The sequence below is a fragment of the Alternaria alternata genome (genome assembly GCF_001642055.1).
Source record: "Alternaria alternata strain SRC1lrK2f unplaced genomic scaffold CC77scaffold_8, whole genome shotgun sequence".
Lineage (NCBI taxonomy): Eukaryota > Fungi > Ascomycota > Dothideomycetes > Pleosporales > Pleosporaceae > Alternaria > Alternaria alternata.
In genome coordinates, this window is record NW_017306197.1 from 24,565 (window position 1) to 47,656 (window position 23,092).

The 23,092-nt window shown below is 52.4% G+C and overlaps 7 protein-coding genes across 7 annotated transcripts; 3 read left to right on the forward strand and 4 right to left on the reverse strand.

Moving 5' to 3' along the window:
• Positions 1-222: 222 nt before the first annotated feature.
• Positions 223-2,649, reverse strand: CC77DRAFT_933425 (oligosaccharyl transferase stt3 subunit; the record flags this gene model as incomplete). Its single annotated transcript, XM_018534317.1, has 4 exons — positions 223-493; positions 545-2,291; positions 2,359-2,439; positions 2,493-2,649. 4 exons carry the CDS (start codon positions 2,647-2,649, stop codon positions 223-225), a joined length of 2,256 nt encoding a protein of 751 aa, XP_018386819.1.
• A 310-nt stretch (positions 2,650-2,959) lies between these two features.
• CC77DRAFT_1030232 (hypothetical protein) lies at positions 2,960-5,393 on the reverse strand (the record flags this gene model as incomplete). The annotated part of the gene is made up of 4 exons (XM_018526575.1): positions 2,960-3,088; positions 3,137-4,640; positions 4,692-4,946; positions 4,999-5,393. 4 exons carry the CDS (start codon positions 5,391-5,393, stop codon positions 2,960-2,962), a joined length of 2,283 nt encoding a protein of 760 aa, XP_018386820.1.
• A 1,700-nt stretch (positions 5,394-7,093) lies between these two features.
• CC77DRAFT_1060212 (hypothetical protein) lies at positions 7,094-10,975 on the reverse strand (the record flags this gene model as incomplete). The annotated part of the gene is made up of 2 exons (XM_018528319.1): positions 7,094-7,908; positions 7,957-10,975. The coding sequence occupies 2 exons, from the start codon at positions 10,973-10,975 to the stop codon at positions 7,094-7,096; spliced, it is 3,834 nt and encodes a 1,277-aa protein (XP_018386821.1).
• Positions 10,976-13,663: 2,688 nt separating this feature from the next.
• CC77DRAFT_933587 (hypothetical protein) lies at positions 13,664-14,890 on the forward strand (the record flags this gene model as incomplete). Its single annotated transcript, XM_018534327.1, has 2 exons — positions 13,664-14,688; positions 14,770-14,890. 2 exons carry the CDS (start codon positions 13,664-13,666, stop codon positions 14,888-14,890), a joined length of 1,146 nt encoding a protein of 381 aa, XP_018386822.1.
• CC77DRAFT_1019338 (hypothetical protein) lies at positions 14,770-16,093 on the reverse strand. The gene is made up of 3 exons (XM_018524812.1): positions 15,950-16,093; positions 15,593-15,873; positions 14,770-15,531 (listed from the first exon to the last, which is right to left on the reverse strand). The coding sequence occupies exons 1-3, from the start codon at positions 15,987-15,989 to the stop codon at positions 15,175-15,177; spliced, it is 678 nt and encodes a 225-aa protein (XP_018386823.1). The 5' UTR covers positions 15,990-16,093; the 3' UTR covers positions 14,770-15,174.
• Positions 16,094-16,201: 108 nt separating this feature from the next.
• CC77DRAFT_933238 (transmembrane protein) lies at positions 16,202-17,504 on the forward strand (the record flags this gene model as incomplete). Its single annotated transcript, XM_018534304.1, has 5 exons — positions 16,202-16,248; positions 16,301-16,334; positions 16,390-16,750; positions 17,109-17,270; positions 17,326-17,504. The coding sequence occupies 5 exons, from the start codon at positions 16,202-16,204 to the stop codon at positions 17,502-17,504; spliced, it is 783 nt and encodes a 260-aa protein (XP_018386824.1).
• Positions 17,505-19,347: 1,843 nt separating this feature from the next.
• On the forward strand, positions 19,348-20,886 carry CC77DRAFT_933317 (hypothetical protein; the record flags this gene model as incomplete). The annotated part of the gene is made up of 1 exon (XM_018534309.1): positions 19,348-20,886. One exon carries the CDS (start codon positions 19,348-19,350, stop codon positions 20,884-20,886), a length of 1,539 nt encoding a protein of 512 aa, XP_018386825.1.
• Positions 20,887-23,092: the final 2,206 nt, after the last annotated feature.

A 23,092-nucleotide genomic window follows, 5' to 3' on the forward strand; every position in this document is an offset into this window, starting at 1 on the left:
CGTGACCGCAATCCATACCCATCGTATACAGTCGTCGTACTCGAGCCGTGTCGCCAGCCACGGTATCTATGCATTCTTGCCGTAACTCACCTCATGGATGCCTGCAATGGGAGCTAATATTCTTTTATTTCTTCCCAGACGCCCGCCTGCGAACAATGCCAGTATGGCTTATTTTGTACAAATGCTACAAATCTCTAGCAAGATCGTCATATACCTGGAAATCTACTCCACTCTCAAGACCCTAGGTCCCTTTCTCTTGGTGGACCTCTTCTTCTTGTGGCCCTTGTCAAACGACACGGCGCTTTGGTGATCGCGGCCAAAGTTGTCGAGATCCTTGACCTTGTAGATCCTAATGATCCAGTTCTCGCTGGTAAAGGCCTCCTCGATGGTGCTGAGCTCGGGGCCCTGTGCAGGGAGACGCGCGTTACGAACACGATCCTGGGCCTGTCCAGCGGGGAACAGTGCGTTGTAGTTGTAGTACGACATCTTGTACCTGGTAACGTTGTTAGTGGCTGTTATGGCTGGCTGGAACTAGATCACTTACATCAAGCTGTTCTTCATAGTTTCGGTGGCCTCACCGTCTACGCGGTACTCGCCTCGTGGGGTGAAGAAGTTGCGCTCCTTGACCTCATCAGGCCAGATACCCTCAGCGATCCTGACCATCCAGAGGAACTTGTTGATGTCATCGCCAGAGTAGCCTAGAAGACCACCAAAGACCACCAAAACGTAGTCAACCTCGTGCTGGCGCATGATGGGGTAGCTGACTTCCTCCCTGGAGCTCATAGCCTTACCAACGGTAGCAATGTGCGTGTTGTTCCAGGTGTTGTTGTCGACAAGGGTAGGGCGGTCGGCCATACCGCCAATCTGGTAACCGTAGTCCCACCAAGACATGATCTTGGCGTTCTGGGGGGTGTTCTGCCTAAGCCAGTAGTATGCCTCGCGGTAGTCATCGATGATGTGCTGGCTGCCGTCAGGAAGCCTGGATGCGAGCACGACCGAGGGCGAAGAGTAGGCGTTGGAAGTGACCCATGTGCAGTGAAGGACGAAGAGCATGAGGTAGATGGCGGAGGCTCCGGCAACGGTAAGCTTGGAGGCGTATGAGTAGATTCCAACGAGCGGGTTGCGCGTAGATCGGAGACCTTCGGGGATCACTGCTGCAGCGGCAACTGAGACAGCGTCAGTGCTACCGTTCTCAGTAACGGGCTTGGGAGTCTTGACGTCCAGGTAAGTATCGAGGATCTTGGAGAAGGCCATGGCTGATGCTACGCAGACAATGGGAGTCAGAGTAAGCATGAGACGGACCATGACACCAGCGAAGTAGCTGGCAAGCACAGCGTAGATGACGATGAAGACCTGCTCATCGGTCAAAGTCTGGAAGCACAGGTAGACACCCGCGGGGAAGAGCCAGATCATGAAGTTGAGATCGAAGAAGAAGGCAGGCCACGCGGTAGGCTGATGTTCGGAGACAGAGGCAATGATGGGAATGTGGATCTTGGCATATCCGGTGTCCCAGAGCGAGTAGAAACGGCCGGTCCAGGGCGCGATGACTCCGGAGACAGTCAGAAGCACCAGTCCTCCAACACCGATGACGAAGACACCGAGGACAAGAGCGCGGAGTAGTGTCTGGAACTGCTTGCCGGGAAGTTGTGCGCGAACCCAGTCGACAAAGGCAACCAGCTGGAGGAGGCCAAAGACACCAAGCGCGGACATGTGCTCGCTACTGCGGATAGGCAAGAAACCAACAAAAGGAATCTGCATACTCGCAAGCGTGCCGAGCGCATACCACGATGTGTAGCTAACGTACAACCTCGGGCTGTATCGTCCCATGCAAATCAAGACGAAAACATGCAGAGGCAGCAAGTTGGTGATGAAGACGTATCCACCCCACGCCGACACCATGTATCCGTAGAACAGGGCACTCATTGCACCCCAGAACATTGATCCGTTCTTAACCGCCTTGATCCACAGATAAAAGGTGAAGACCAGCAGGAAGATGGCGATGGCCTCGTTGTCGTAACTTCCCGCAACGGATCGCGAAATGTAACCAGGCGTGATGCCCATGAAGGCTGCGGCGAGCAGACCAGCGGAGGGAGATGGAACCATCTCGGAGGTCAGGAGATAGGTCGCGAGCGCGGTAAGGCCTGAGAAGGCGGGGGCGAGCAGGACACAGATGTTTCGAATGTCAACAGGAAGGCTGATGGCGCGGAGGAAATGGTAGATGACACCGCTGGTGACCATCAGTCCTGGGTAGAGAGTACCACCGGTAACTCGCCCAAGAGGATGCCATGTTCCTGTATCCCAAGTTAGTCAATTGCGTCTCGAGGGTGCTGAGGGGGTATGCGGCCGAGGTGCGCGTACGGTCGTCGAACCAGTCCCAGAAGCTGTAGAAGCCATTCTGTACTAGGTATTTCGTTGCTCGGAAGTTGAACCACGGATCGACTGTGAAGCACAATCAGTCAATTGCTTTGATACTGTTGCATTGCGGTACTGACACTCGTGGATGATGCTCTCAAAGCGGATCACGGAGAACAGACGGCTGCTTACTGCAGCGGCAGCGATGAGGACCAGGATAATCACTCGAAGCAAGCCTCGAGTGTTGCGGCCAGTCGCCTGCTTGAGGAGCTGCCCGTCATCTGCGGCGGCAGCCATGTTTGCAGGAGAAGATAAAGGAAGGTGAGGTTGTTGGTCGCAAGGCCGCGTCACGGAACTTCTCGAGAGCTATGGTTCATGAGCACACGTTTCCAACTCCACGCCTCGGCATTTGGTTTCGCCGACATGCTTTCACCCACCCCTGCAACGTCATCATCATCGCGGGTGAACAATACCACATGTACTTGGGGTTTTTTTTCTTTCACTTGATCACCGTGACCGTATTATTATAAGCTTGACCAACTGCTGGTTTAGACTATCTAAAAGGGTATATCGATCTTGGTCACCCATGCGCCGTGAGCTACGAACCTCATCCAAAGAAGTCCATCGATTCCATCATAAAAGTCTCATCCTCTTGGAAATTGCAATCAGTGCACAGTTGATGGGGGCAATTGGTACACGCAACGTCAACGACACCACACGGACTTCCGCAAGAACACTGTGATAGTTAGCCAAAGCCGTACTTACCTAATGATGGGCGGCTTACACAGTAGCGGTTCATTATAAGCGTAGTTTGCTTGCGCTTTGGCAGCCGCGGGGCATATGTGTCGTCTTCAACTGACCGTTTCCTCTTACTCGCCTTCACAAAGCCCGGTGGAGGCGGTGGGGATGTCGTCGTCGCATGTGTTGGCATCGGCATCGGCATCGGCGTCGACATACCAGACATGTTGTGTCGACGAAGCTGTGGTCGCGGCTGCGGGGCGTCATCGTCGTCTCCAACAGCATCTACATCACCATCCTTCTCTCTCTCATCCTCATCATCGAAGCGTTCTCGTTTCAACTTCTCTTCAAGCAAGTCCTTTTTCAGTCGGTTCTCCTCAGCACATATCCAATCATCGATGCTTCTCTTCTCCTTCTCGAAGTGATACGCAATATGATCAAACCGCTCATCCCATGCTGCATTGCGCCGTTCTTTGAGCTGCTTTACAACCCCGCATAAACCACACCAGAAAGAGCCTTGACAGTTCTTTCCAATCTTGCTATTGTCCAAGCGCTTTTGGGCTTCCTCGCATGGGGTCTTGTGCTGCGTCTCTAGGTGGTTTCTGAATGCTCCTTCTCGGTGGAGGTGCACACCGCAAACTTCGCCTGTCGGAAGTGTCTCATCGCAACGAAAGGCTTCCTGTTGGAAGTGCTGGCTGTTCTCGTGGCGCTTCCAGTCCGACTTTGCGCCGAATCGTTTGTGGCACTTGGGATATGTGCAGCCATAAGGCCGATCGTGTCGTTTCATGTGTTTGCGCAGATCGCAATCACGAGCGACTGCGAATCCGCAATCGGGGTGTGGACATTTCTTATCATTATGAAGCGTGTCTTTGCTGTTGCGACGCTGTCCTGTATTGGAAGATACTGGGCCTTTGTTCAGAAGCTTCGTTACCATGTCCATTAACACCGCATTCTTCTCCGGCCTCGATTGCTCCGCAGATCTGTCTTCGCATTCAGCCTGGTCCTTCGCTTTCTGTATCATCTCCAACATGATGCTTTCGAGGTCCACAGGGCTCGGTGAGTGTGACTGTCGCTCAGACTTCTTTTTAAGCTCCTTTTGTTGCTCAGCCTTAGTCTGTGGGGCATTGGATAGTGCAGAACTGGACGAAGACTGTTGAAGTTTGAGGCTGTTTCTTCCAGGTACACGAGAAGCCGTCTTGGTGGTAAGCAGAGGCTTCTGTATTGGCTGGGAAGACACTCCCGGTGCATGATATCGAGAGCGTGTCGACTTTTGCATTTTCTGAATACCAGCGTTGTGAGGTGCGGAGGTGGGTCCAGCTCTAGACGGCCGAGACAGTGATTGTATGTTTCCCACAGGGTTGGAACTTGGTCCAGACGAGAATGAATGTCTGGCACTCTGTGGCGAAAGGAAGTCCAACACGGGCGGCATAGTTATGGTCGGACTGACTGAGAAGGGATTCTCCATCCCGGATACTGCAATATCAATGTCCATTGGTGTAACGCTGGCTTCCTCCATCGGAGTGTCAGCGTTCTTTGGGTGGCATATTGATCTACCAATGTCAGTTTAGCTGGTGCTTTGAGCGGAAAGCAAACGCATTTACCTTTCTATGACATCAAGGACGTTTTCATCTTTATGCATCCTCTCTACATGCTGCTTGAAGTTGTCTAGACGCGGCCACGTCTTTTCTTTATTTCTGCAGTTCTCTACTGCACATCTGTAAGATTTCTTGTCGATACCCTTTCGATGGAGACTCCTTTGGTGCCTATCGAGGTCATTTGTTGTTGTAAAGCCCTCTGTCCGCTTGCAGCCAGGTACCTCACACTTGAAGGGCTTGTCGTGTTTGAGTTTATGTTTCCTGCCATTATCAGTCAGCATGTGCTCATCTCGCAATGATGTTGCCTACGCACTTAAACTCTGAATTACACTTGAGTATCTCTGAACATTGAGGGCAATGATACACTTTCTTTGACTTGCCACTACGACTGCTGACGAGTGATAGCTGATCCGAAGGCATCCGTGACATTGTAGGAGCTTCGCTAGTGACAGACTCGACGTTCATGCCGTCCATATTGGACAGAAGGCCTGCTGGTAGCTCTTGATTGACATAATCGGGGTCATTGCTGACAACGGATCGAGTGTTGTGCGAGAAGTACCCTTCATCAGACGGTGAAGCCTGACTGCCAATGTCAGACTTCGGGCCATATGAGAGCCGGAAGTTCGTATTCAGTTGACGTGGCGGGCCGTGAGATCCACTGGATTGGGGATTCCTGAGATTGAATGGACTCCATGCTGGTTCGGGCATTCGGCTCGCATTTGTATCGTAATAATGAGGAACATAGTTTGGATCGAGGAAAGATGAGTCCCTGGTCAGGTCGAATCCGATGCTACCGTCTACAGGCGAAAAGCCCTGAGAATAAATCATATGATTGGAGTCTCTTAGCTGCTGTGTATCTCTTGCTGTGTTTGCAGACCCCGATGAGCTGGGCCTCCGAATGCGTACGTCCTGTGCACTCCGTGGCCGTTGAGAGGGTTGCCATGACTCGGCCGGCACAGTATCGATATGCAAGTCAGGTATTCGTCCATTGTACTGATATCTGGTCGGGGGAAGGTTGCTATAGAGTTGTGAATAGCTCCCATTTAGGTTTTGGTGAGACATGTTCGCTATCATGGGTCAGCATCTTTCGGGCTGCCCAAGGCATCAACATGTCATCCACACTCTAATCGACCACGACTGGAACACGAAAGAAGGCACCCGAGTGGCACCAGGAAATTTCCATCAAACATTAAAAAAAAAGTATAAGCTGCCTTTCAAAAGGCAACAGCAATACATACCTCGAACTCAACTTTCAGCCTGCTGCAGGATGATAGCCTGACGCCTGTCCAAGGAACGCAGTACGCAAACCGTTTCAAAGAAAAGGGTGCGCAGGTATGCATTAGTAGATCTCAGCTGCAGCACACCGCCCCAATCTGCTAAGAGTGACAAGCCAGATAGGTGCGTGTAACAGATATGTATGTGAGGTCCTCCGTTTCGTGTCCCTGCGCACGGGCATGCGCTGCCTGGCCGGTGTGAGGATGAGGGAAGGCTCCACACCAAGACGTCGTCACTTCATTGCATGCGCATGCTCTGGACGACGTGCTTCGGACTCTTTCGATTCGAGGTGAGCAAAATAGGGGTCAGTGGTATGTCGTCATGTCGCTTTTGATACACTATGGTTATCGCAGTTCGATGGCCATGATCGCGATGGCTAGGGCCACTGCGCATGTGGGCGGCCTCCCAGTCCTCTCACCGGAGGGGTACCAAGAAGGCAAACGTTGCCCTGTTTGCCCTCCTTCATGATTCTGCAAGCTCATTCGTGCTGCCGATACACCTAGCGAGCTGTTCGTCGAATTGCAGATGGAGGACCTCATGTTGCGGGTGGCTGTGCAGAAAAGGTCCTCCATGTGTGTCGGGGATGCAGGAAGCCAATCACCGCTCAGCACCGGATTGCTCCCCGTCGGCGCGATCGATTTAGCACGCCATGCTGATGTGTGTGACTGGGCGCGGGGGTCCGTGTTTTGGAAATAGACGCAAAGATGCCTGAGGCAGGACTTGTTGCTGTTTGTCGCCGAAGAGAAACGTACCGTAATAGAGTCGCTCCGGACTCAATAGTCGAGATTCAGAGAGTGGGTCACAGCTTCGGTTGAGAGCTGTGCTCCATAAAACACATCACTTCACAAAGAGTGGAAGGTACAAGGAGCATGGTATTGTGCAAATGATGCGCCGATGTCTATCATATCATGCATGCCTATTGCACCATGAAATGCTGATAATGTAGCCGACCCAATCTGTAAGCGACAGTAGGTGTCTTAACACGTCTAAACCAATTCGCCTCATAACCGTAAACTCATCTTCCGGTGCGCAAGAGTGGATATCGTAGAAACAAAGGAAAACAAAACAGACATTACGACGCGCTGCGTATCGTGGGCGTTCGACGGAAACTTCCCTCCCTCGCTTGTCGCCCCCTACTGCTGATGCTGGTATTGATAATTGTGTTGCGCGGTCAAGTACGACATGGCGGGGTAGGTGCTGCCCTGCTGATAATGCATGGTGTTGTTGGTGTCAAACCCCATGTTAGACATCTCAGTCGTCAAGCCCTGTGGCTCTTGTGTGTAGTAGGAAGGAAAAGGTGTAATCGTGGTGTCGACCGGAGAGTCTGTGTACATCGACTGCTGTTGTTGGACGGTACTAACAGGATTCATGCCATATTGCTGTACTCCGCTTTGCATGTTTCCATTATGATATGGCTGATTTGGAATTTGGAGTCCGTTCGCATAGCCATTGAGTGGCTTCCGAGGAACCTGTAGGCCTGGATAGGTCTGATTTGTGTGGTACGCAGCATTGCTTGCCGCATAGTTAGCATAACTGCTAGTTTGAGTCGATGGTGGTGCCATTTGTGGTGGCGGGTACGTTTGCATTCCCGTGGATCCTGTTTGAGATTTCGATTCTTGAGGGTAGAGACTCTGGGGGTCGATACCAGGCGCATACGTTGCATTAGGGTTGTACCTCGATGGGTTGTCCACTGGCGAGCGGCTTGGAGTGATGGATAACTTGCGGCTCTCGGGCAACTCAACCACTGGGCTGATGATGCTGTCTGCATTGAGCTGCTTCTGATCCACAAGGGTGAGAATGGGCATGCTGATCTGCTCCATGTGTTTTGCCAAGTGAACGGTCAGTTTCTTCCAGCTGTTGCAGATGTTACCACAGAACCGACAAGGCTCATCCTTCGGCTGTTTAGTGGTGTCACGACGACATCGTTCAACAATGGCCCAGATATCATCTGAATTACGTTAGCGATCTGCAAAGTAACTAACATCATCCATCTCACCTTGATCGCCAGTAGTTGGTGCATCTTTGTTAGCGGCTCGGGTACGTTGTCGTGGCTCAGCTATCTTATGCTCACGAACAAGATGTTGCACAAAGTTGTCCTTGCGGTAGCATGTGTGGTTGCAATCAGCGATCTGGCATGTCCAATTCTCTAGCTGGCGATGTCGCTCGTTCTCGTGTCGAACCCAGTCTGCCTTACGCTTGAATGACTTGGGTTCACCGCAATTGGGAAAGGTGCATGTAAAAGGTTGCACGTCTTCATGTACATGCTTGGTCCAGTCGGATGGCTTGTAGAACTTCTTGACCTTGAAGCACAGGGGGCATTCGAACTCAGCTGGTAAACGTTTGACAGGAGGAAGTGGTACACCAGAAGGGAATGCAGCAGGAGCGACATTTCCTTCCATAGGAGGCTCACCATCATCGTCAGAAGAACCAGGCAAGGTAACCTGAAAACCGATGAAGGGGGTATCGGCATCCTTAGCCCCTGCTTTCGGAGGAAGCTGCTTTGCTTCGCCACCAAGATCGGTGCAAAACCCTCTTGACGCACAGTTCTTGTGCTGCACGGCGTTGAGATGCTTGACCTTGAATTCTAATAGCCTTTTGTATCTGCGCATCTGTTCTTGGGTGATGCGCTCAACCATAAAGTCAGCTAGACGAGGGTTGAGTTGTCTAGCATGAGCCCTGAAGCCGTCGTACGTCGGAATAATAGGATCCATGCGGACCGTGAGATCCATACTGACGGGGTCTTGATCGTCGTCGTCGTCATCTCCCGCTGGGCTTGGCTGTGCAGATGGCTTCGTCGCCTCTGTATCTGCAAGCGGTGAGGCTAGCATGGGCATAGGTGGGCCTCCATGCTGTGTCATCAGCTCAGCCAGTCCTGGCGACCGACCGATATCACTCCTACTCCGGCTGCGTTTGATAACGTTCCTGGGACCTTTGTACCATGGTCCAGCAGCCGCAGATAAACCCATAGAACTACGCGGCTCTGCTTCTTTGCTGTGATTGCTCAGGTTCGTATCAACTCGAGGCGACTTCGGACGACCCCAGCTACCTATGCGCTTTGGCTTCTCGATGATCGGTTCTTTGGACTTGTCCGAGGCCGTGTCGGACTGTTGTACAGGTATGCTACCTTTACGTTTAAGTAGCAGATTGCTTGGTGTACGCTTGGGCAGGATATTCTCTAAGAAACTGGGGCGACGTTGTCGCTCTTTGCTCTTCCTCGGCTCAGGTTCAATGACCTTGATGACACCTGGAGCTGCACGGATACTACCAATGTCAGATTCGCTGAGACGCCGTGAACCAACCGTAGCTGCAAGTGAAGCTTGTTCGACGTCCTTCGATCGCACCAAGAAGCGCATCATTGCAGCATTCGATGTGGGCGGCTGGTATCGAGCCGAAGTGTTTGGAGGATGGGGTTGCGAGGGTCCATCTACCCATGGTTTTATAACAGCACCATCCTTTGATATAGATTCTTGCGTGAGGGGAAAGTACGAATTCTCGACGTGGCTCGCATTGACGTCGATCGCAGCGGGTGGAGATTCGGGTTCTGCCGATTCATCGTCATCGTAGTCGTAGTCGCCGTAATCGCTTCGTTCGTCAATATACACGCCAGGCCCAGGTATACCCGAGTCGTCTATACGATCGAAGTCGGTACGAACACCCAGTCCGAAGCTATTTGGGAGGGCCCGCCGTTGAACGTCGTTGTGACTCTTTGCTCGACGTCTACCCGTGATTGGCTTGAGCAGATTGTTTGATGGTCCCACATCGCCTGCTTCGCTGCCAACTTCACTCTTTGTGAGCCACTCTTGTACTTCCAGCTTCTTCTCGTTCTTCGATCGTTGTTCTGCAATCTCCTCTATGCTGGGAATCCACGCGTCGCCCATCCGACGTCGATCGTCGGGATTAATGCCGCTCTGCCCAGAATCCCCTGTTAGCAACCATGAACCGTCATCATTGCGTTCAGGTCCGCGGACGACTGGTCGCACGTGTACGTGCTCCTGCGAGTCCCCTTCCTCATCAGAGGTTTCGTTATGGGCGTAAGGTGATAAGTGGTTGCCAGAACGGCGGCTGCTAAAGCTCTGCCTGCTGGCAGGCATGCTGTTGTCGGAACGTGAAGGTGAGTCTTCTCTACTGTAATTCTCTACACGCACAATGGGGCTCGTCAGATGTCGTGTGAGAGGCCGAGGGTTTGCCATTGATAGATCTCCGGAACTGTTTGTCAGGGCTGGGCTATGTGTTTGCTTGATTGGAGTTGCTTGAGGTAGATGAGTGCCGTGATTTGGTGGCGTCGACATATTCCCATTGTACTGCATGGAGGGGAACGCTGAGCTCTCATCACCAAGTGCTGGACTAGAATTGTTTGTCGCACTTGGGGACAGCAATTGATGGTGTGGGTTTAGTGAAGTATTACTGAGGGGAACGCTCGGCTGGGCGTTGTATGTATTGAGAGACCCTGAGGTCAGGGCTGACATGTCGACATGCTCCTGGAACGCCGGAAAATTGCTGGTTGAACCGTTCTCAGCAAACGTTAGGCCGGAGAATTCGTCAAGGACGTGTCCGTTAAAGTTCGGGGTAGCGTAGGTGCTTGGATCGTGATAATTTGGATCGCTCATATAGCCAGCTTCTGGACTGATGTGATCGATCGAATGCGAGGGTGAGATATTCTGGCCGTTTCCGTAGTAGGATCCTGGAGAGAAACCGTAGTTTTGAGATTGGCTGTAGACATTCGGTGGGGGATATGACATATCCGGATTTAAGGAAGAGTCGAGAGAGGATCCAACGTTTGGAGTGAAGATGGAGTCTTGCCCAGGGGTGCTGGACGAGGGATGCGATACCATGGACCCATCGTAAACCATGGATGCCGGTTCTGCAGAGTACGTAAATGTGCCTTGCGCATCTGGCATTAGGAAATTGCCGGTAGAAGGCGCAAGTTGATAACCGGTAGCCTGCACATCGTGAGGGTGGCGCGGCTGACGCCGAGGGTCCTGGTAGGGCTGTGTTTGCGTATCAACTGCTTGCATGGTTGTTCCGATTATACCGAACGGCCTTGTGGCTGAGTCGACAGTAGATCAGATCGCACCGATTGATAGATGGTTGCGACAAGCAGCGAGTGTGGAATGGTAACGTGACTGTGACCCACACTGCTTAGGGCGGCATAGTGCTGCCTGAAGGTTACTGATGTTGTTTATGCGAAAGTCAGAAGGCCAAAGGGAGGGGCAAAAGTATCGCAGCGCGTCGACACACGCAGCAAGATTGGCGGAGAGACGAAACGAAAGAGAAATATCGCGGTGCGGCTGAAAGCGAAAGACGACAGGCCGCTGTAGCTTGAAGTTGGATAGCGATCTGCCTCGCACAAGACGGAAGTTTGGAGCCGTTGAGGCTAGAGGCAATGCCGGCCCTCTACGATGTTGACAGCTTCAGAGTGGGTCGCGAGCGAAATCGGGTGACGGCGTGCGCGAGCAACAGAAAAACAGCGTGAAGTTCTCGGTTGGTTGGTAGAAACAGCGTGGAATTCAATGTCGACGGTGGAGCCAGCCGCAGCAAAGAGCGAAAGTCGAGGCACCGGTCAAGGCTGATTTCCCCCAAGATCTCCAGAATGGTAAGGCCGGGGTAGAGGGATGCACGCCAAGCAGATGCTGTTCACGTTTTCGAAACAATGTGGGCGCAAGCTGCGCAGATGTCCAGGAGGTTGTGAGAAAGAGCAGATCGACAGAAAACAAGCGCGACGGCGCGATGGCAGCTGTGAGCTTGACTGGCGTCTCGAGGCAGATTTGCAGATGCGTGACACGTTCTTGGCAGGCTTGATACAAACGGCACAGCCTCAGTTGCTATACAGAAGCGGGAGCAGGGGGCTGAACACGGGGCGAGCGGGTGGCTATGCTTCGAGGGCATATCCTCATGGCGAACTCGATCTGCTGTTTATGATGCTTGTAGTAACTCCTGCCATCTAATCCGATCGAGGCTGTCATGTCAGAACGCGCTCAACGCTCGAAACACGTACCCAGCCTTTGTTGCGCACCCGCGTAGGCTGGCGCTTAGCAGTTTAGCAGCCGAATGCTGATGCTATATAAAGATAGGCCAAGCCTGCAATTGCTCTTCATCTGTCATGCGTGCCAGTTAAACAGCAGCATGCTAGTAATCGGGCCCTCGTCATGGAAGTCACAGGCCGCCTTATGCAGCTGTTCTTTTCTGCCCATTTATGATGTGACGACATAGCATGGAATGCCTTGCATGATCAGCCACGTCTAGGGATGAAGCTTTTCTAGCCACGTCGCAAGCGGATAAGGTAGTGGCTGGCCCCAGTTTCATAGAGCAAAGCCGGATAGTCTCCCGGACGGTTGTGGGGCTCGCGGAAATATGGCGAAGGAGCACATCGACCTGCTGTCTTCAGCGCACACTACCTTAACCTAGTCTAGATTTGAGGATATATGCTGTCACATCGCCGCGGGCGAGTACTATGACGGAAATAGCAGGATCGCTTCGCCTCGGTGAGATATAAGGTGCAATGTTGCGCCCATAGGTTGTGATATATAGCTTCGGGTGCTGCATACCGTGATGTACGCTGTAGCCACAAGCGACACGGTAATGGTCTGATTGTACTGGCCGTGAAACGTGCTGCTGGTGTTGGATATGCAAGGCCTCGCCTAACAAACTCACCATCAATGGGATTTATCGAAATGCGGTCAAATGGAGCACCAAGAGTGCGATGCGATGTAGCCGAGGTGGGAGACTCGAACCAAGATGTTGGTATCACGGCTTCATCAACTACTACCAGAGTATGCAAGGTACCCGTGATGAAGGGTCTTGTGCAGGTGTTGTGCCGATCCAGGGCTGGCGATCGCAAAAGTTGACGTCACTGCAGGTCTCCTACACCCGTTCAATACCATCGTGAGGTTGGGCATACTGTCGCAGGGTATATGTACCACGCCTGGTGGGTGCATACATGTCCAGCTCAGATGCTCGTGGTGGAAGCGCTGGGCCTGGGGTGGTAGCAAGGCACTCTGAAACCAAGGGGACAACGTCCCGCGAGCCTTGGGAATTTTTCCGAAGCAAGTCCACGAGCTCTGGACGCGTTGTTGAGTTGGATATAGAGCGTGTCTGATTGATGAGGCTCTCGATGAGGCTAACCATTTCCATACCACGATCTAGCCGTGCGGGCAATCGTAACCGGTGCGCGTCTTGGAACGGCAGTGACCCTTCGGTGGAGCGGAGACTAACAACAGCTAAGCATCCACTGTTTCTGCAGTACCGCTGTTCGCGAAAATGGAACGAGAAGTGCTTCAAAGTGCTTCTCTCCCTCTTTCTTTTCCACTTGCATCTTGCGATTTACCTCCCCATTGTCGCTTCCTACCTTCCCCGCTTCAGCGTCTGCGAACTTCTGCGCGTCACTGGTCGCATTCGCATGTGACAGCATCACCAGACTGATACAGCACCACTCAAGCAGCACAGACAAGACTGCAGACCATTGGCGAGTTGCACAATACTCTGTTGCAACCTTCTACAAAGCATAGGCTCTTGTAAAGAGACAAAAGCACCAGAAAAGCACAAAAGCCTTCGAAACATCCTAGGCCTATCGATTACGGCGTCTTCCCTAGTCGACTTTACGAATCTGCCAAAAACCAGTACACTCGTCGTATTCTTAAGTGAATACCGACACCGCTCTCAGTCTTCCACACCATACTCCTAGATACCTTCCCCGCACTGCAGCCATGCCTGGACTCAACCAAGTCATCCCACGGCCCGATTCGAGGGAGCTCCTCCCACCGCTACTCGCTTGCCTCTCAACAGCGAATGCTTCTAAAGAGGTTCCCCCAGGGCTTCTGCCCCTCCTGTCGCCTATTCTTCGCCAACGTGTACAACTCTTGTCATCGAACGAGTGGTTGTCGCTGTTGTGCTGGGACCGAGAAGTCGCCTCACGACTGCCGCAGATTGTCGAAAAGATAAACGTCGAGCCCCATCCGGCCTCTGGAGAGATCGAAGTGGAGGAACCAGATCAAATACTATACCGGCGATCAGACCCTGAGACGCTACACTCGAAATTGGTGCTTGGCGAATATGGAATCATACCAACGTACCTCTGGTGCACCGGCGGCGAAGGTGGAAGCCGCTGGCTGTTAGCCGAGCTGAGAGGAACAGACGACGCTGAAGATGGCACGGAATGGTTCGAGAACATGCCCGCTGCCGACGAGGCTGGCTTCAGGCGAAAGTCTGTCCCAGTCAAGAGCAACGGCGTCACAGTCCAGACAGCAGTCGCTCAGGCTGAACCTGCTGCAGAGGAGGCAGTAGAAGAAGAGGACGACGGCTCATACTGGGCTGCATATGATCAGACGCCCGGACGAACACCACAGCCCAGGCGCTCTCCAGCCCCGATTACCAGCAGCCGAACGCAAATTGGACCAACACAGTCAGAGCTCGAATACTTTGAACGCTATGCTTCTGAAGTGCAGCCAGCTCTTGACGCGCACGACCCGGATGAAGAGAACCCCGCAGCTGGCGAGTCGACTCTCAATGGCAACGCTCTCGACTATACCCGCGAGCCGCAGATGGAACCCCTCGACACGACGAATCTGGGACCGAATGGCTACGACTCGTCCATGCCGCCAGCATATACGAATAGTATTATGAATGGTAGTGGCGTTCACGGTAATGATAGCGCGGTACATCTTGAGCCCATCGAGCAGGACCCCAGCGCCGCTGCGAATGCAATGAACCACCCACGACCCTCGTCGTCGGCGTCGACCAATTCAATTGAGAGGCTGGAGCGAAAGGCCGAGCACTACAGTCAAGCGGAGCTTGCGATCAAACAGCACATCAGCACTGACATCAAGAGCCTATTCCGATTAGCGAGGGCATCGGGCATAGACAGGGAAGAGTTTGAGAGGATTATTCAGAGAGAATTGGAGGTATTGCCCATGCTTGAGCAGGAGATGTCTTAAATTGGATCATGTAGCAGGACCAGATTGGATATGAGGATGATGATCCAGAGGTCATTTCTTCAGCATTTGTTGGCGTTTAGTACAACCTAGCCATCGCATAGTATTCCTAAATAGTGGAAACAGCAATCGTATCAAGTAAAGATCTTTGGTGTCCCCCCCTCACTAAACCATTGTGATGCTTTTGCTATCCCGCGAGTGCAATATGGCCAATGTCAAGCCGTAGACACCTGAACGCCTCGGTCTGGATCTCATGCTGACCTTGTATCCCACAAGTGTATGACGCTCTATCTCCTCCTCTGCGCATCCCCACTCGCAAACTTGGCACCGCTCGCCTTGAGCTGTTGCAGGATATCCACGGCATTGGAGCTGTTCAGGTTCATGGTCTGGTCCATGCCCGCACTTCCCCGACCAATTTCCTCAACCACGTTATTAGGGTCCGCAGCACCAACAACAGGCACTTCAGAAGCGAGCCATTGCTGGAAGGGCTTTGCGACAAAGTAGCCATCCGAGGTGAACCACCGGGTCATGGGCGCGCGGATGTGGATCGTTTGCTTGGGATTGGAGTTGTAGGGGGCGGGTGTAAAGACAACGTCGCATTCGTAGATGGGGATGTGCTTCTTTGTCGACGAGGATATCCTCACCTTGGTGTTGTCAGAATGGTCCACACGGGAACATGTATGCGAATGGAGCCTGTAGACGTACCTTCCCTGTCTTGCCCTCCCCCTCATATACAACTCCCCTCTCCACGAACCATAGCCAATAACTGAAGGCTCCGTTTAACAGGAAATATGCGACTACGGCGGGGAGGGGATAGGGCTTGCTGGCTTCCCAGCCAAATTTCCAGTCGTAGTAGAAAAGGGCGCCGGCGATGGTGACGGCTGTGTAGCCGAGGACTAACCGCACATCGGTCTGCGTGTGGATTTGCTTGAATTTGAGGCTGTTGAGGTAGTTGGGGAGCGCGTCATCGGTCGTGTTCTTGAGGTCTGAGGGTGCATGTTAGATCTAAGTCCTACAGGCGCGCCGCTGGATGGGTAGTAGCGACGGGTATGCAACACATACCGGCAAGGGAGTGGACTGCGATCTTCTGGGTTGCAGACATGTTGAGGTTGTGATTGTGCCTTGGCTAGAGTTGTCGCGCAGTTGGTGATGTAGTTTCGTGGATGGGACACCTTTCCATAAGCGCAAAGCGCGGACCCTGGTTGCAACATCCCGCCGGAGCCTCAGCGGCGAGCTATCGTCGTCAAGCAACCAACAACCACCGACCTCCACCCTTCCACTCCCTCGTCCGCATCAATGTCTACTACCGGCACCATGGGACAGCCTGTAGTCCAGACGATCCATCGGGACCCCGCGCTGTTGTAGGTCTGGTGTTTGCCGTGGACGAGACAAGCATGGCTGATAATTCTACAGTTGGTGGATTCTACTCCCCATTACAGTCGTCATGGTACATGCCATCCAAGTCCTTTAGGCACCAAAAGAAGAATCTAACTAGCTTCTAGGTCTTGACAGGCATCCTCCGCCACTACGCAATGACACTGCTCCAGTCCACGCCCAAGAAACACGACCTGGCCAAGATCCGACAGCAGCGCTCCCTCGTACGCGGCGTCAACCTACGCACCAACGCCCAGGTTCTCTCGCCGCCCTCCTTCGCTGCTCGCAAAGCCTACATGGTGCAGGCGTACCACGAGGGAAAGTTCCTGGCTGAGCCTGAGCTGAGAGGGAAACCGAGACCAAACCCCATGAGTGATCCGGCGGCCATGGAGGGTATGATGGGCATGATGAAGGGCCAGATGACTATGATGATCCCACAGACGCTGATTATGGGGTGGATCAATGCCTTCTTCTCGGGATTTGTTATCAGTAAGTCCATCTTCTTCGCGCTTGTCCTGGTGGGCGAAGCGAAAACGGCTCGCAATTGTTTCCCAAAGAGACCGAGAATGCAAGACTAGGTGTCCTTGGGAACTGAGCGTCCATGGACATCCCAGTATTTGGGCGTCGCATCTCCAGACATTGCGTGACCTTTCGCTTTGCCTGGCTTTGTAGTGGAGCAGCTCCTTCACGTATGCGCTACCTGCTAGGGCGAAGCGAGCGGCTGATGTGTTGTCTGCATCGGAATCATCCTCGCGACTCGTCGGCACGCGTTGTCGGGATACTCTGAGATTCGGCTGCTCCCGAGCCGTAAAAGCAAAACTTAGCAGTGGCTAATTTATGTGTGCAGTGAAACTGCCCTTCCCATTGACGCCACAGTTCAAGTCAATGCTGCAATCTGGAGTGGGAACTCGTGACCTGGACGTCAGATGGGTGTCCAGCTTGTCTTGGTATTTCCTGACGTTGTTCGGACTTCAGCCCGTCTACAATTTCATCTTGGGGAGCAACAATGGTACGTTGATAACATCATCTTCTTAATCGAATACGACTGACAATGTTATTTTAAGCTGCCAACCAAGTTACCCAACAGATGGCCATGGCCAACGGAGGCGGGGGTGGCATGATGGGTCCTGAGCAGGATCCGGATAAGCTGTTTCTCAGTGAAGCCGAGAATCTGGAGGTGCTGGAGCATCGATGGATATTGGAGGGCATCGAAGACCGCCTCGTTGCCAAACTCGGAGCGTAATGTCGGCACAGGGCATCAGTTGCTGGCCATAGCACCGCCATGGCGTACATACACATCTAGAAAAGGCCCAAAAAGCTATCATCCCGCGTTTCCATTGCGCAAAGACCCCAGATACAGGCCACCGGCGCGAGATAGCTAATTTCTATGACTGTCATCATGTCCCAGTCGTACGGTTCTCGTGGCAGTGGTAGCTGTGGCTTCAAGCCATCTGCGGGGACTTCAAGCCAAGCAGACAAAGATAGCGCGTTTTCTGCGCGTCGCTATTTCTAGACCTCGAACATCTTTCCACCCCTGTGCAGAGCCGCCGGATTGTGTTCTGACAGTTGACAGCAAATATTCTGTGAAGATAGTCATGTCCATCTTACCCACGCGCCGACGCAGGGGTAGCGCAATGTCATCTGAGTGGGCTGTTCTCGACTTGAGACGGCGCACAAGCTCCGAGTCCTCCAAGTTCACTGTTCCCCGCCCGCCACTCGTCAGTCTCCATCTCCAAACACACGGGACGCACCGCCCCCAAATGCGCCCCGAGAGCCCAAGACATTCGAAGCTCTTACCGACCAGCGTCCCTTGCAAGTTTAGTCTGGAGCCTTAGCCGTGAGGCGACGATGGAGGGGAGGGTGCAGACAGCCGTCGAAACAGCCCAGGCGTGTCTCTGCTATCCTTTCTACCATTCATGAGATGATAGCATCGTCACTAGTGCTCTGCCACTGCCTCCCAGCAATGTACCACAACTGCACTGGCAAAGCCATGCTTCACCCTATCTTGATGCCTGGATCGAGTCTCGCTGAACCAAATGCGCCCCAGCCGGCGAGCCACAATGCAACGACTCCCAATGAAAGTCTATTCCTCCACACTCTGACCGACGACGGCTTTTCGTCTTGATCGGGAACTGGGCTTCTCATCAGCGTTGTTTTTGCGCGGCAGCTTTCGGAACCATCACGTCCCTGACGCAGGTGCGGTAGCACGGCAGCGACTAACGACAGACTTTTACGTGCGGCCTCCGAGTAGAGACGACAATTCTTGACAGTGAGTACTTTGGTGCTTGGAATCTTGCGTCCGCCATTCAATCTCCTTGCTTGTTTCGGCCCCCAACGGTCAAACTGGTGGGCCAGCGATTAACATTCGTAACGTTCACATGGCCCCAGCAACTTCAAGCGAATGTACATTCCGCGGACGCAGCTCAGGCACAAATGTAGACTTGGCTGTATCGCGATACGGTAGCGATCCGCTCACCACTAGCGAGCGTGATTGCTTTTGATTAGAGGGCTGCTCCTGGGGCTGACCCCATCCGCTTTGGTGGTAGGTGCCGATTGTCCACGTCAATTCCAGTGGTGGCTGGACAAATGTGCACAGCTGTCCCCACCGGTGAACCTTGGGAACAGGGGACTACATTGCCAAGGGACAAGGTATTCTCATTGGTCGCTGACGATGAGGCTCTGCGGACTATTCACCATAAAACAGTAGACAGTATGACAATCGGGGGGATGGTCAGACGGCACTAAAGGTTACAGCATTGCAACCTAGCCTTAGGTTTCCTAATCTACTGCCTTTACGCACCATACTTCTTGACATACGCTCCGCCTCTTTTGCCTTATTTTCTCACTCTAATCGCGGTACTTGAACCACTTCTATCCACCATTGCTGCCATAGCAGGACACTTCCATCGCGACTTGTCGTGGGAGTTTCTCGCCAGTCAAGTAAGATGGCACAAACTAAAACTTTCTGAATCTCTCTAAACTTTGCCAGCACTTCCGTTTTCCATCCTCGTTGTCTTTCGGACGCTACGCATCGCATAGTTTCTACCGTTACTTCCGCTACCCTGTGTAACGATCCAATATCAGCAATGGACGGTCACCAATTCAGAGATTTGCCGCAGATAGAAGCTATGGACGATGCTCGTTATCCTATGTGGGCGATAGAGCATATGAACTATATACAGCCATGCAAAGAGCGTATAGTGCATTTCTGTACTGCAGACGACTCCTATCTGGATGACTACGACAATGGCGTTGTCAGCATGCAACCTATGCAGCGGTTCATGATTGATCAGAACCCACTTACGCCAGGCATGCTTTACGCAAAGATACCATTTCTAGACAGCCAATACGAGAGACCCTACGAGCAGCATTGGCCTTCGGCAGACTTCTTTCGTCATGCGTCACCGGATCGTTCTTCTTCTGGAAATACTAGCCAAAACACCCAAGACGAGCTCCGGTCACCACACATGCGCCATAGCATCCCGTATGGAAGCCCGATGGAATACTCGCAGCTATCGTTGTCATACCCACAAGCCGAGTATCTTCAGGGAGGTGTATACCCATGCGAGTCTCATGTCGTGGAGCGCGGCAATATCAGCCTTCGTGAGCTTGAGTATGACCCTGCAGTGCCTGAGGCAGTGGCCGAAGATGTTGAGGACGTTACTATGAAACAAGAGACTACCTGCGACCACCATCATACTGCCGTCAAGGAAGAGGCTGCTCCGGATTACAGGACGTACGCAGACTCGGGTATCGGCCACTCGGTGCGGGATGCACAATCAGTGGAGCCCGTTGACTTTCCTGAAGAGCCCGCCTCTGACTCTGACTACAGTCCGTCTTCCAGCCGCAAACGTAGACGGTCTACCACATCGAACAGTAGCTCAAGTAGAACACTGAAGCGACGCAAACCCATCCGCAAAGACTCTGTTGTCCCAAGCCCTACAGAATCTGTCAAGTTGGAGAGGAAACCTCGTCGAGCCTCTAAGACTTCGAAGGCTAGCACTGAATCAAGCATACAGGCTGAAGACCGCCGCGCATTCCCTTGTCCGCTCGCTGCGTATGGCTGTACGTCTAATTTCTCCTCAAAGAACGAGTGGAAGAGGCACGTCAGCACCCAACACATCAAGCTCGGCTACTGGCGTTGCGATCTATGCCCGCCATCGACTGATTCCAACGACGCGCACACTTTATACTACAACGACTTCAACCGTAAAGACCTTTTCACACAACATCTCCGCCGTATGCACGCTGCTCCGAAAGACAAATCCAGTCGTACTCAGAAAGACTACCCTGTCTCCGAAGAGAATCTTCCCAAACACCAGGCTCGCTGTAACTTACAATTACGAGATCCACCGCAGCACTCGACTTGCCTATTCTGCGAGCGAATATTCGTTGGTGCTACATCTTGGGATGAGCGCATGGAGCACGTTGGGCGTCATCTTGAGAAGGACGGAAGCCGCTTAGAAATGCTCGACCCGGCTACATGGAATGTGGACGAGAAACTAGAGCGATATCTTATCGATGAAGGTCTCATCGTGAGAGATGGCGCAGCATGGAAGATTGGTGATGGCAAGCCACGCAAAAGCGTACTATCAGATAGCGACGCAGACTCCGAAGAGGACTAAGCAACTGTGAACTGTGTATAAAGAGTTTGGGATACATAGACGGAGAGGCCTACATTTCGGACTCCAAGATTCATGACATTTACGACTGTCACTATAGCTTTATACCCGTTTAGGCGTTTGGGGATATTTTATGCAGATAGCGACGTCTTACGGCCGATCACGTTTTCGTAGTAGGATACCAAAAGCGCGGTCGTTATACATATGTTAAACTGCATTCCTTCTCACTACACCAACGTCTTGTCATCGTGAAACCATATAGCAGCCTTCCGGTGCATCTCCGTCCACTTCCCATCTCACGCCCCAAAGCCCGCTACAACGTCCAAATAGCCCCCATTCACGACTTCTCTCCCCTTCCCTTTCCACACGGCCACAGCCTCACACTAGCTAAGCATATTCAGACTGCATGGTACACCCAAACCAACGGTCCCGGCCCCCTCTTCCCGAGACCAAATCTATAACATAGCCATAGGCAGAAACGACGTTGCCAACGTTTACTTGATCGGGAATGAAGCGCAAAGTGCTTCGGTGAATATGGCGTGTTCACCGGACTGTGCATATGACATGCAGTGAGAACCTTGTTTTCTCACGTGGGGGTGGATGACTGGTGGGTTGGACCAGAGAGCGGGAAGATGGAAAGATGAGCAGGGAAACGATCGGTAAGCCTGGGCAGTGAAGGAGGCTTCGGAATTGTACAGTAGGATAGCAATTTTACATCGTAAGTAACGATGAACGTCATCGGCCTCGATGCCTGTTTCGGTCATCATTTGGGAACGTGGTGGTGGGCTAATGCGAGCGTGGTTCGAGACGCTGCACTTTGCATTAGTGTTACATCCATCCGTTTCGCAATAGGACATCTCAAGACCATCGAGTCGTAACCTCCAAAGAAAGAAACAAGGCAAAAGCAGGCAAAGACTTCGACGTGTCAACCTTAATTTCTGCCTTTTTCTTCAATCTGCTGCCTGAGGCAGCACAAAGTGAGGCTGAGACATGTACGTTCCCCTCTAGACCTACATGCAGATACGAGGTTTGTCGAGGTCCTTCATGCTGCGCCCCCGCTTCTCTTCTCGAAGCACTACGCACGCTTACCGAGAACCGGCTATCGGGCTCATCTGACATCCTATGATGAATGCATCTAAAGATGAAGGATCAGAGATGCAGACATGTCTTGTAGATCCAAGATTTACGTTGCGCTCGGTTGTGGAATGGTCCGGTATCCGGTGTGGAGAGGGCAACTATCTGCCTTCCAATTACGGGTTTCTGCGCGCGTTTCGTTCACTAATCCGATTGCTCTGACCCAGAGCTCTTGGTGCGCTATCGCACTAATGCTTTGTCTCAACGATAAGTGCGTTCGATTGTCTCGCCTTTAGGACGGAAGGATGCTCTTAGATAGCGCCCATGGGCCGATTTCGATGCATATTCGCTGGGATGATCCACGTGCGAGAATCCCAGATCCAAGACTTGGGCTCGGGGTGCGCGATGGTGAATCCTTCGAAGGTGATCCTGTGAAAGTTAGGGAGATCAGAATCAGATGAGATTTGGGGGGAAGAGACGGGGGCGACTGAGGCTCTGTAGAGATGAGTCAAGCGTATTAGGACTAGTGTCCCTGGAATGATGTCACGAGAGGAGAGGAAAGGCCAACGAGCTTGCTTTCACTGTGCTTCTCAGTCCATTCCCGAGGTCTGATTTACGCTTCTTGCGTCTTTGCGTTTGTGGTGCTCTTTCGTGGTCGCTCGAGAATCGGCAAGCCTTCTTCGCGCCTTCACGCGGGCGATACGATACGTATCTAGTTTACGATGCGCGTTCTGCTGTCTGTCTGACCGTCAAATTGATCAAAGTTTACGAGGCCGAATTATGTACATTGCTCTGATTTCCTTGCAAGAACTGCTCAAAGCTAGCTTTCAAGGATTTGAATGTGTTCTCTTCCTATCTCATCTAACCTACACTCCTAGAACCTCCTTGCGAAAATTGTTCGTTATGGAATTTTTGTGGCGTGACTGGTGGGTATTGAGTGAGTTGATTAAGTCTTTAACACAAAAAACCGAGATTAGGGTTGCCCAAGAAAGGGAGAAATGAGTGTTTCCCACCCGTCAAAGTGTGGGTCTCGATGGGTAACTGCGATGGTTCTCGAGTCGAGTGGGCTTTTCCTATGTGTGACGCTCCGTATCAGAATCTCTAGACATGTTGCCAACAGCTGTCGAAATGTGTA

What these genes read in the sequence shown, in the direction of transcription:
- CC77DRAFT_1019338 (XM_018524812.1), bottom strand. Translation starts at nt 15,989, where the DNA reads ATGTCTGCAACCCAGAAGATCGCAGTCCACTCCCTTGCCG. An exon ending in CGCAGTCCACTCCCTTGCCG is followed by an intron (nt 15,874 to 15,949) that starts GTATGTGTTGCA and finishes ATGCACCCTCAG; the next exon opens with ACCTCAAGAACACGACCGAT. An exon ending in GGGAGGGCAAGACAGGGAAG is followed by an intron (nt 15,532 to 15,592) that starts GTACGTCTACAG and finishes GACAACACCAAG; the next exon opens with GTGAGGATATCCTCGTCGAC.